Source organism: Mchenga conophoros, linkage group LG7, assembly GCF_057382185.1.
Source record: "Mchenga conophoros isolate Kocher_MC1m ecotype Shallow Benthic linkage group LG7, M_conophoros_male_GT1.1, whole genome shotgun sequence".
Lineage (NCBI taxonomy): Eukaryota > Metazoa > Chordata > Actinopteri > Cichliformes > Cichlidae > Mchenga > Mchenga conophoros.
The window spans coordinates 41,536,653-41,549,214 of record NC_140532.1 but is presented as its reverse complement, the minus strand read 5'-3'; the positions used below and the strand labels follow the sequence as shown (position 1 = coordinate 41,549,214).

Here is a 12,562-nt window from a genome sequence, read left to right as displayed (position 1 = left end):
CTTCCTTTTCTCACTCTGTTCCAAAACATGCAGAGATCGGCATGCTTTTCTAGTGCCTCCTAACTTTTTATTACTGTCTGCTCACTGACCGTTTTTCCAGAGGATGAATCCTCCGGTCTCTACGGGTTCCTGAATGTAATCATCCACTCTGCCTCCGGCCTCAAACAGAGCTTAAGTGAGTCACTGACCTTCACCCACGCAACCTTTCAGTTCAATTCAATTTTAATTTGTTCATAAGCAGCGGAAACAGTGTTATTTTTGTTTAAACTTTCAATCGTGAGTGTGTAATTGGATCCACGGGCTGAAATTCGTAGACATTTGATTTGATTTATTTTCCTAGGGTAGCATCAAACATTCAGCCCATTCTTTTACTAATGTAATACATTCACAAAGACGACGTGATTTGCCATATAAATGTAAATTGTATTAAATTGTTTCCTTCCTGCCAGATCTCTACTGCACATTGGAGGTGGACTCCTTTGGGTTCTTTTCAAATAAAGCCAAGACGAGAGTGTATCGATACACCAGTGAACCCAAATGGAATGAGGTAAGAGATAAAGCGTGTGCAATTCAACATACACATACCTTCAAAGCTGGATTTGATGAAGTAGACATGTAGTTGTTTCTGTGACATTATAAAGAGATTGCTCACCCACATGTACCAGCTGGTGCCTGCATTGAATCCTCAGTTGCACAAATCTCTCCATCCTCTCCGTCATATCAGTGCAACTCAGGAACACATACCTGCACACATTTCCGTCTTAGCATAGTTCATGTAGCTGACATCTGGTCTTTTAATCATTTAGGCATCCATCTCCGAGCAGTTAAAAGATGTCTAAACAAATCCAAAGCATCCAGAGCTTCAGCAAGAATATACAAAACACACATATACATACTCCATATATACATGGAAGCAAGCACACGTGCACAAACAAGAATGCATTAATGGCATAGCTGGGTGAAGCAAGAAAAGCTCTGAGACATAATCACAGGATTAGTTCATGTGTGACAGGGTGTGCTCCATAGTGGACCCAATGACTCTTTGAGGATTTTGCCCAGCAAAGTGGAAATAATATTAACTAATGAAGAGCTGCTGGTGATGACTCACATCTGGTCAAAAGCTAAGTGAACCAACGTAGTGTGGGCCTCAAAAAATATGTGCAAAACATATGCAGTACGTTCTCTTACATAATTACAGGAAGTGATGGTCAGCTGCGTTTTGTCGTTGGTCGTATTGAGATGCAATGCCATGGTGATGTCTCTGAAGTTATCATGGCTCTTTTGCATGATCTTTATCTGCAGACATCACTGTATTCAAATATTTCCCGCCCTTTGCTTTTATTTATTCTTTCCTCAATAGCTTTTTTTCTGTCTCTCTTTGTTCGCTGAAGGAGTTTGAAATCGAGCTGGAGGGCTCTCAGACCCTGAGGCTGCTCTGCTACGAAAAGAGCTACAACAAGACCAAGCAGAACAAAGAGGATGGAGACGGTACAGACCGCATCATGGGGAAAGGACAGATCCCGGTATGACATGACGTCACCCTTTTCTCAGCCGTGACCACCATGACTCATTGCTGATAAGTATTTATGCCACAATAGGTGCCGCATACCATATGATCAGTGAAGCTTGTTAGAGGAATATGTGATGGATAGGTAGAGGCTGGCTAAATGAAGATGGGTTTCAGTGAAGTTGTCTGCACTTGCAGGTGACTGTAATTTAAAAAAGAAAAGAAAAAGTGGAGTGACTTTGTAGCGGTTTAATAAAAGCTGTAAAAAGCTGTACGTGCTCACTGCTTCCTGCCAGGCTTAGCTGTTTCAAATATTTATCACCACCCTCCACAGAGGAAGTAAATATGAAATCAGTACCATAAAGTATTCTCTCCATAATAATGCCAGACCCATAAAATTGCCATTATGCTGAACCCATCTGACTGACCATAGTTTGATGGCAGATTTAGGTAGTCAGGAATTTAATCACGAAGGCAACCCCACCCCGCCGGATACTGCAAAGTGTCACCTAGAAGATTAACAGAGACAAAGGCAAAGATAAAAAACGTGAAAAACAGGAGTTGCTTCTTTCATCCATTGCTACCAAAAACAATCCCTTTTTCTACTCCTTCGTCAGCTTCAGTGTGCGTCTGTGTGTGCACGAGTATGATTGGACATTGCTGTAAGCTTTTTTTGCTCTGTTTACCACAAACACTCACACACACTAACCTTCATGTATATAGCAGCCCATTTGCTCTGGAGTTAAAAAAAAAACCCCACAAAATAATAGCTGTAACCTTTTAAATGATTGTTACAAATACACTGGTGCAACATTGCGTACATGTTGTTTCATGCCGTATGCACACACACGCATTACGGAGGACAGCTGTATTTATTCTGAGAATTCTGCATCCATGCTGGTTGGAAAAAGCTATCTACACTAGGATAAGTTTCCAAACTGTGACTTACAGTCACATACTCCACCTAGTGGCTCCTCTAAGCCTCAGACACGATCCTATTTTGACAGATGATGTCATTTTAAAAGGAAAAAACTCACAGAGCTGTTGGAAGGTTACTCAGCAGGATTTTCACAAATCCAAGGCAATGTTGCTGCTGTGTTCAGCAAAAGTCACGGTGGCTTATTGAATCTACATTTTACTCTGCAGCTTTTTTGAGTGTTTGATCAGTCAGGTGCATGCTGAGATTAAAAAAATGACTGTTTAGTTTTCAGACTGGCTGGTATCTAGCATAAGAGGCAAAATAAGAGGCAAAACATGGGTGCTTAAGGATTGACCTGATAGATGGGTAATAAGAGTACATATAACATGGATGTACACTTGAGCAGGTCCTTGGTGTGTATTCTAGCTAGTGCAGTTTTTCCTGCATGTTTGTTCTTTATCTTAGAATCAAAGTAAAAAAATGAAGTTTTCTTTTTCTATGATAATTTCACGTATGCTATAAGGGAAGATCGGTGACTCAATCCATGGCTTCTCCAGTCTGCAAGTTGACGTATTCTTGAGAAAGATACTAAACCCCGATGCATCCGTCTGAGCGTTAGTGTGAATGTTGTGTGAATGTTAGACCAAGTGCTGAGGCTTATAAAAAGCACGAGTGTGATTGTGTGTGTGACTGGGTTTGCTCAATTAGAGTAGAAAAGCACTACATAAGTACCAGTCCATTTTTGTTTGCTTGTTTTTCCATAATCTTTCCTAAACTTAAGGGTCACTGTAGTTCAGGAGGTAGAGCAGCTCATCTATTAACCGCAATGTTGATGGTGCCATGCCTGGCTGCCCAAGTATCTTTGGGCAAGGTACTGAACCCCAAGTTGCTCTACGATGTGTCCATTGGAGTGTCATTGTGTATGAATGTTAAAAAAGAACTTGTACCAAAAAATGCTTGTATGAATGGGTGAATGAATCAAGCTGTATAAAGTGTTTTTAGTGCTCAAGGAGAGTAGAAAAAAACCAGAATGTAAAAATCACTCAGCCCACTAAAGTTCTAAAGTTTGGTGTCAGTTTGTCACATCATCAGCCTGAATTCCCCCATTTTTACTGCATCATTAGTACTTTCCCTTTCATTCTACACCATAAACATCCCTCTTGTTTCATACTTTCAATTTTTAAACGTACGCATCCACACCTTGCATTCATGGATTGTGTAAAGTCCTGTCTCCATCTGAATGAGCTGTGACAACTATTGTTTACCCTCGTGTTGCAATGCTGGCTAAATTCCAGCTTTTATCATCGTTCACTTGACCAGATTGTCGAATTATTGGAAAAAAAGCCACTAAAAGTCAGAGACGACAGCATCATGTTTGTGTCTGAAAGCTTTTAGGCCGGCGAGGATGCCAGCTCTTATGGCTTTGCTGTTTTTTAGTGGAATGTAATTCTTTATAGATAAATGGCTCAAACCAAAGAGCACTCCAATCTCTTCAGTTTGATTCGGTTGTGAGAAACTTGATCCAGCTTTGCAGCCAACCAGATGGGGCTTATACTAGGTAAACACACCCAGCATGCGTATACTGTGTATGAGCGTGTTTGTTGCGTTTTGTGAGTTGTGTTTGTTCGCACTCAGCCTTTATTGCCCAGGATGGCATGGCTCTTTGATTTGAGTGTAGTTAGTACCTCTGAATAAATTACATTTGTTTATCGTGCTTCTAAATATATAGCGAAGGGTGTAGTGTGTCTGCAAATCACATTTCAAAACATTCTGCTACAGCAGAGTAAGACAGTTGATGCAATTATAACTTTATGCTCTGCTTTTCTGACATAACACAGCAGCACAGTAAGTAGGACAACAGTATTTAAATATAGCCTTGACTTTTTAAGATCATCATAATAAAGCAGATAAACATCAATAATTTATAAAGCTGCAGTGGCTCCAAACAAAATACTGAAGTTATTCTTTCAATTGTAAAAAAGTGATCATTTTTTGATCCGGTTAGATCTAAAAGGTTTAATAATATAGATTGTTTCATGTAAATGCACTGCAAAATTAATATTAGGTAAGTACATGAATATTATCAGCTTATTAAAGTAGTAGTTTCATAGTAAGCTGTCCTTATACCTGACATATTATTAGTTTGTTAATGTTCCATCAATGCATAAGCAGCATTTTACATGAGCAACCTGCTTTGTCTCATGCCCAGTCAGAGGATCACAAAATAAATGTTGCATAGTTTCATTGTAAAAGAAAAAAATCTGAGGAAAATTTCTAAATATAAAAAAATCTACCATTGAGTATTTGTGTCAAATAAAGGTCTTTAAAGAACAGTGTTTCCATTTGAAAGGTGGTGGAGTAGAAGAAGAACGTAACTGAAGTACAGCAAAATTTCTCAAAATTGTACTTTCTACCACTTCTAATAGAAGACTATCATAAGCACTTTTACTGTTCGTTTATTTTGTTTTTTTTCCAGCAAACATGCACAATGGATCCTGAAACATGTCTTTAGTTTGAATGTACTCTCTGAATCTTCACATGACTCAAATTTCCAAATAATATTTTTATCTGGGCCTCGGTGCAGCTCATCCACTGTCTGAAATCGAGCCATTTTAGCTTCTAACCCAAGGGTGGGGAAACTCCAGGCCTCGAGGGCTGGTGTCCTGCAGGATTTAGATGTGTCCTTGATCCAACACACCTGATTTAAATGGCTAAATTTCCTTCTCAACATGTCTTGAAGTTCTCCAGAGGCCTGGTAATGAACTAATCATTTGATTCAGGTCTGTTGACCCAGGGTGAGATCTAAAACCTGCAGGACACCGGCCCTCGAGGCCTGGAGTTTCCCACCCCGTTCTAACCCTTTAAGACAACCTTTGAGTGGTTGGCTGCCATTCGCAAACAGAAGATTTGTAAAGCTGGTGGGTGGGGCCTCTGTCCACTCTCACTGAGATCATACAGATCCAGAAGACTGAAGCCTGAGCTTTTAATTTTTGACTTGCGGTGATTACTTGCATTTATGTTGCTTCATTATTTGAAACTTTCTCAATGTTCAGTATGAGTATCCTTCAGTGTGAGCATTTATGTTTTTTTCTTTATCATGTTTCCTCAACTCAGCTTGATCCTCAGACTCTCCAAGGCAAAGACTGGCAGAGAACAGTTATTCCCATGAATGGGGTGAGTGGATCACACAAAATAAAGATATCAAAACTTAAACAAGACTTTCCTCCTGTATTACACTCACTAGCAGCTCTAATATAGCTTTACATTTAGATCATAGTAGTATGCATTAATGAGAAATGGGAAGCAGGTCGATTCAGATTGTGTAATGGTTTGATTTGTTTTTTAACTTTGAGTTCTGTTTCTCATCAGATTGAGATTAAACTGTCCATGAAGTTCACCAGCAGAGAGTTTAGCCTGAAGAGGATGCCCTCGGAGAAACCCATGGGTGTGTTTGGAGTTAAGATCTCCACAGTGACCAAGTGAGTAAATAAATGAAGAGTGACTATTTGCCCACCAGCACTGTGAAATGTCCAGGTCATTACTATTTGTGTTCTCCTCTGACATTTTAGGGCTAGGACAGTTGCTCACAGTAATTTTTCTGTAATCAGAATAATCACATCTGTATTATTCCCTGTGTCAGGTTACTCAGTCTTATCCCAAACTGTGGTAGACTGTCATGTTTTAGAGAATAGGCCAGTGAATGGCTGAAGTCAGTTGGCGTAGCATACTGTATATACAGTTGTAACAAATGTTATTTCAGACCCTCCTTTTTGATTCCTTTTTTGTTTTCATCCAGACGAGAGCGCTCCAAGGTGCCCTACATTGTCCGGCAGTGCCTAGAGGAGATTGAAAGGAGGGGCATGGAGGAGGTGGGCATCTACAGAGTGTCAGGAGTGGCCACCGACATTCAGGCCTTGAAGACTGCCTTTGACACCAGTAAGTATCTCTGCCATCCGTATACCTGATGACTTCTTTTGTTTTGGGGGTTTTATTTTTGCATATTTGTCAATCTTACATGTTTCATTTTTAAATGATCATTTATTAAGGGACAAAAGCCATCCGAACCAACTTGGCCCTATATAAAGACATCATGAAGAAGACATCAAGAGGTTAATGATTTGAAATCATTAACCAGACTGACAGGGGAATCAATTTATGTATTAACGAATAATTGGGTATCCTACTTTGCACTTTTAATTCGACGCTAACAGTTAGGAGGCACGGCAGTTTGTTCTGAGGTGTTTCCTAGCGTTATGATTGGCAAACATCCAGTTTCAGGCTGCTCTCGTCTCTCCTGCAGATAACAAAGATGTGTCAGTGATGATGAGTGAGATGGATGTCAATGCCATCGCTGGGACCTTGAAGCTGTACTTCAGAGAGCTGCCGGAACCGCTCTTTACCGATGAGCTCTATCCCAATTTTGCAGGCGGCATCAGTAAGATACTGACTTTGAGGTTTTCCCACACATAAGCAGTTTGAACTGCTTTATTTACAAGAAATGTATAAGCAGCTGTATCTTTCCCTTCCCTCCTCTGCAGCCCTGTCTGATAGTGTTGCCAAAGAGAGCTGCATGCTGAACTTGCTGCTGTCACTGCCCGAACCCAACCTGGTCACATTCCTTTTCCTTTTGGATCACTTAAAGAGGTATAAACAACTAAACACAAAAATAAATGCACAGAAAGTAGACATGACCGCACACCAATGTGCACAGAAAGAAAGACAAACCAAATTCAAGAACGTAAATTTTTATAGTTGATGCATTAGGTGGTGATCACTCACGAGTGTGTTTTCAGATGGATTTTCTTTACATTTGTCTCCAAAACATCTAAATGTTAATATTGTTTTAAACTTGAGACAGTTTATTGTGTTATGTGAACATCATTATGGTGCAGTGTTCACCTCAGTGATTTTCTGTATTGATGTAGCTTTTATACTATTAGGTATAAATCACTTGCAACTGCAAACAGCCTGACTGTGCACTGAATAGAACTGGAGATTTATTACTTTTACTTTTAATGTCTTTATAGAGTCAAAGCTTTTTCAGTATTGGTTGACAATGTTATTGTTTTGTTATCATAAATCGTTTAGCCCCAAAAATTGGCCGTTACTACGATATCCAAGAGAATGTTTTCGGATAGTTTCATGCCTGTTTGCATATTTAGAACCACAACATGTTCTTGTAATTAAGGTAAAACAGAGACATCCTCACACTGCAGAGGCCATATTTAGCAGACGTCGCTCCACAGCCAACTTAAATGATAAACAGAATATCAGGATTGTTGGGCAGACTCATAATCTTTTTATCGGTATTAATTATTGGGTCTCTCTTGTAAATGAGACATTAAGTCTCAGTGGGACTACCTGTATAAATAAAGGTTAAGGAAATAAAATATGTAAAAAATGACAAGGAATGTCAGAGGTGGAGGAGCTTGTGATTATTATTTGGATGGAGTGTCTGTGGACAGTTATCCCGTTTTATCCTATAAACTCTTCTGCCGCACTTACTGTAGCATCTCCAACTTGCTCATATTTGCGCTCAGAGCAGTCCATCTCCATCCCTGCACATTAACATCGCTCTTGTTCTGCATCTTTATTACTAATCTACTCAACTCTTCCTCTCCTCCTCTACTCAACAACAAAATAAACTATCACAGCTATGCAGATGACACACAAATATATATCACAATGTCACCAGGAGACCGAGGCCCTGTACAGGCTCTTGGTAAATGCATTGAGGAAATCAATGACTGGTTGTGCCACAATTTTCTCCAGCTAAACAAAAACAAAACTGAAGTAATAGTCTTTGGCGCCAAAGAAAAACGATTACAGGTCACCAGAGAACTTCAATCTATACACCTAAAAACCACAAACCAGGCGAGAAATTTGGGTGTAGTGATGGATGCAGACCTAAACTTAGAAAAACACATTAAGACAATAACAAAGTCAGCTTACTATCACCTCAAGAATATATCAAGGATAAAAGATCTGATGTCTCAACAGGACCTGGAAAAACTAGTCCATGCGTTCATCTTTAGTAGGCTTGATTATTGTAACAGCATCTTTACAGGTCTACCTAAAAAATCAGTCAGACAACTACAGCTCATTCAGAACTCTGCTGCTCGAGTCCTCACTAAGACCAAAAAAGTGGACCACATCAGTCCAGCTCTGAGGTCCTTACACTGGCTGCCTGTCCGTCAGAGGATAGACTTTAAAGTTCTGATGCTGGCCTATAAAGCTCTGAATGGTTTAGGACCAAAATACATCAATGACCTCCTGACCCAGTATGAACCATCCAGATCCCTCAGGTCATCTGGATCCGGTCTTTTATCAGTTCCCAGAGTCAGAACCAGACACGGAGAAGCTGCATTCAGCTTTTATGCTCCTTATATCTGGAACAAACTCCCAGAAAGCCTCAGATCAGCTGAAACACTCAGTTTATTTAAATCCAGGTTGAAGACTCACCTGTTCTCAGCTGCATTTGAATAAAGCACCAAATCCACACTTTAAGCTTAAATTTCAAAACTTACATTAACTACTGATTTTATCTACTGTTCTGATTTTATCTGTTTTGATTTTATATACTGTTGTTTGTTTGTTTGTTTGTTTGTTAATTAGTTAGTTAGTTTATTTGCTTGTTTTATTCAATTTTAAATCATGCTTTTTATTTGTTCTTGTTTCTAATGTCTCTGTAAAGCACTTTGAATCACCTTGTTGTTGAATTGTGCTATACAAATAAACTTGCCTTGCCTTGCCTTGCCTCAGGGTGGCAGAGAAGGAGAGTATCAACAAGATGTCTCTTCATAATTTGGCAACGGTGTTCGGGCCGACCTTACTAAGGCCCGCTGAGAAGGACAGCAAGATCCCCGCTAACCCAACACAGCCCATCAGCATGGGGGACAGCTGGTCCCTGGAAGTGATGGCACAGGTAAGCCACACAGTTTATCTTCAATCTCTGCCCTCTGCCATTTTGTGTTTGTATTTTCTGTAAAGGTGCTTGGCTCATTACGATACTTATATTTTTAATTTGCTCATTTTTTAAACTTTCTCAATACAGGTCCAGGTGTTGCTGTATTTCCTCCAGCTGGAGACGATTCCCACCCCAGACAGTAAACGACAGAGCATCCTGTTCTCCACTGAAGTATAGAGCTAACGCTGACTCTGACCACCGCTGCGTGAACAAAGAGACGGACACTGGCTCAGAGCGAGCCTCCTGTCGTGTGTTTTTTATTTGACTGACTGCACTCCGCTCAGCTTTTGCAGCTGGGAAGGATTTGTCTCCGGTGATGCCTGTTGTGCTTGAACACAAGAGGGCGCCACTGGGCCTCTTAAGTACAGAGTATGTGAGGTCTTTGCCATTCCTATCTGTCATTACCTGATAATTAGTATGATTCCATGTACCTCCAGTGTAATGCATCCACCACCTGGTTTTTGTTGGTCTCAGTGGTGAACCTTTGCAGCTTTTACACAGTTCTGGTTCATAATTCGAGAAGTTCGAATGAACAAAATCGCACAGAACGAGTCAGGATTGTTGATTTTTCTGGAATTGGTTCGCCAACAAATCAGAATCTCCACGAACTTTTGGGCATTGTTCTCTGTACGTCTTTATTTTAACCAATCGCAGGAAAAAATGTTGCAAAATGTGTTTCTCCATCTCAAACGTTGCTTCATGTCCAGTTGAGGAAAATCCTAAGTATGTTTTACATAATCTCAGCGCATTCTTTCAAACAAGTGCAGACATTTGATGGAACTGAAAGTCAGCGTGTGGCTGTCGCCGTCGTGCTGGCTTTTTCTTTTTTTCTGTATCACAGGAAGCCAACACCTGTATGTTAAAGTGTTTACAACGTAAACAAACCCGGTTGGAGTGAAACGCTACGGCTTGGTGAAGTGAACCCAGTGATTTGTAATACACTGCAGTCTGACTGCCTGCCGTTTGTCCGACCACAAAAGCAAGTTTCCTCTATTTGTGTTGTGTCTCAAAGTAACCTTCAGCTTAAATGCACAGGAAGCAATATATTTTCTAACATAGGAGTTGTCTGTGTTCATATCTTTGCTGACGAAATGTCCTTCGCATTGTAACATAGGACGTCTTGCCAAATCAATATGTTTTTTTGGGGGGTTTTTGTTAGGAAAAAGGAAGCGGTTGTATTTACAGATAAAGTACATGTACATAATCTTAAAGTTGTATTTTTCTTTTTGGTTAACAGTATAATCATTGTTGCTGTTACTGTAATTTATTTTGGGGTCGTCGGGGAGAAATTGGTTTGTTTGTTTTTTTCTATGTGAACTTAGGTTTCTGTTTAAGAAAGTAGTAGGTTTTAGCCTTGACTTCAAGTCTTGCAGTAATTAAGCAAGATTTAGCCTTGTTCTAATAGAAACTGCTCAGCTGTTCTATCAGTTCTTCATTTTGATATTGTTATTATTATTAATATTATGAAGGTAACACACACTTTGTAGTTCATACTGTATGTTGCTGTGGAAAAGACTGAAGTTCTATGACTGCAAGCTGGTCCTTATCAGCACAACTCCCATCCAGAGATTGCCTGTCTAGTGTAGACATTATGCAATGTCATGATACATCTCATACACACATGGCGTTGTCTCCTTTTGTAACCATTTAATCTGTAGCTGCAGAAGTGCACTAATGCAATGTTAGAACTACTGTATTACCATTGAAGTGACCTGAGCACTCTGCGTTTATGTCCAGCGAACAGCGCATCTTTTGTCTTAAATGAAGGAATATTAATTTACTTGCGCACACATGGCAAAATGTCCTCCTAATTATTTGTCCACAACTCACTGGCCAAGTTAGAGACAAGCTCTTAAAATGTTTTTTTTTTTTTTTTTTTGCAGTATGATTGATTTAACATGCAGGCATGTTTTGTTCATTTTATTTCTGTGCGCTCCTGCTATTGCTGTGTTGTATCCATGATGTGGGATGTAGTTCATGGGGATCTTTATCCTTTCTTTGTTCTTTTTTTTTCCTAAAGATTTTTATATCACTACTGCTTATACTGCTTACTTTTTATAGCCAATTCAAGGCTAGTTATCATGACTGGCTGTAAAACCAATGAATGAGTTAAATGGATCTGATAAGGGTTCACGTGTGCTTGTGGCCACGATGAAGATGGAGTGGAAAAGCGCACATGAGTAAATTATGATGGAAAACACAGTTCTTGCATTCGGATACAGGTGAACCCTCTAAACGTCGCATTTGCTCTTGCTTTGCCCTTGCAGCATCTCAAAGATATTTTTCTTGCCTGTACTCGTGTAGGTTGTGAGAGGCCGAATGCACCACCCCCAGTCATTTATTCATTATTACACTTGTTACCTTTATAGCAAGTCCTAATTGCCTGCTCTACTCTACCCTATCGTGCCTCGACACTTACGCTTTTGTTTAGCGCCCGTGGGCCTCTGAATGTCAGTGATAGTGCTGACTGTGAAAACATTCGTTCTCCCGTTGCCTTTGCTGAGGACAGCCACACATCGTTCATCTCACTGACGACTAAGACAGGACCTTAAACTTAAGTGTGGTCTTAGCTCATACTCTCAGCTCCATGCCTATCCTACCTGCCACCTTCATTTGACTGTGATGCACATAATGTTAAAAGAGAAACTGTGTTAACATCTGTCTTTTTAGGGCAATGGATCAAAACATTTCCCCCAAGTCCATCTTTGTTATTTTCTTAAGTTTTATATCCTCTATTTTTATTTATTTATGCTTTTGCACAGCCTGGATCTATTTATTTAAGATGTTGCCATCTAAAGCTAAATTAATGTTCAAAAACTGTCTTTATCTGGTGTGCTTTCTTTGGGAAAATCTTACGTCTTAGAATTACAACTGTTTGTCTCTATTTGGCCCCGACTATGTAGAACTGCAGTGATTTTTCAACTCTCAGTTCCTGCATTGTCAGTTCATATTTAGTTATTTGTGTTGAACAACAGACTGGCCACTGTGATTGTCTAGCTAATAGGAAGTGCAGGTTCTTCTTAATTTAAAAGGTAGATTCTGTGAGTTCCTGGAACTCAGACTCCTCCTGCTTTTTCCATAGAGTTGTATAATGTGTATAATACTAGAGTATGCATAATCTGGTTTCTCTTTTATTTAATGTGGCGTCCGCTGATCGTTGGGGATTGAG

At 39.8% G+C, this 12,562-nt stretch overlaps 1 protein-coding gene across 1 annotated transcript in view; it reads left to right on the top strand.

Annotated features, from left to right (window-relative positions):
- Positions 1-11,270, top strand: part of bcr (BCR activator of RhoGEF and GTPase) — an 82,193-nt gene extending 70,923 nt beyond the window's left edge. The window contains exons 14-23 of the mRNA XM_085279322.1: positions 101-175; positions 450-547; positions 1,392-1,523; positions 5,541-5,600; positions 5,796-5,905; positions 6,223-6,362; positions 6,727-6,861; positions 6,965-7,070; positions 9,189-9,351; positions 9,481-11,270. Coding sequence (XP_085135448.1) covers positions 101-175; positions 450-547; positions 1,392-1,523; positions 5,541-5,600; positions 5,796-5,905; positions 6,223-6,362; positions 6,727-6,861; positions 6,965-7,070; positions 9,189-9,351; positions 9,481-9,570 — 1,109 coding nt within the window. The 3' untranslated portion in view covers positions 9,571-11,270. The remainder of the gene's footprint in view (positions 1-100; positions 176-449; positions 548-1,391; positions 1,524-5,540; positions 5,601-5,795; positions 5,906-6,222; positions 6,363-6,726; positions 6,862-6,964; positions 7,071-9,188; positions 9,352-9,480) is intronic.
- Positions 11,271-12,562: the final 1,292 nt, after the last annotated feature.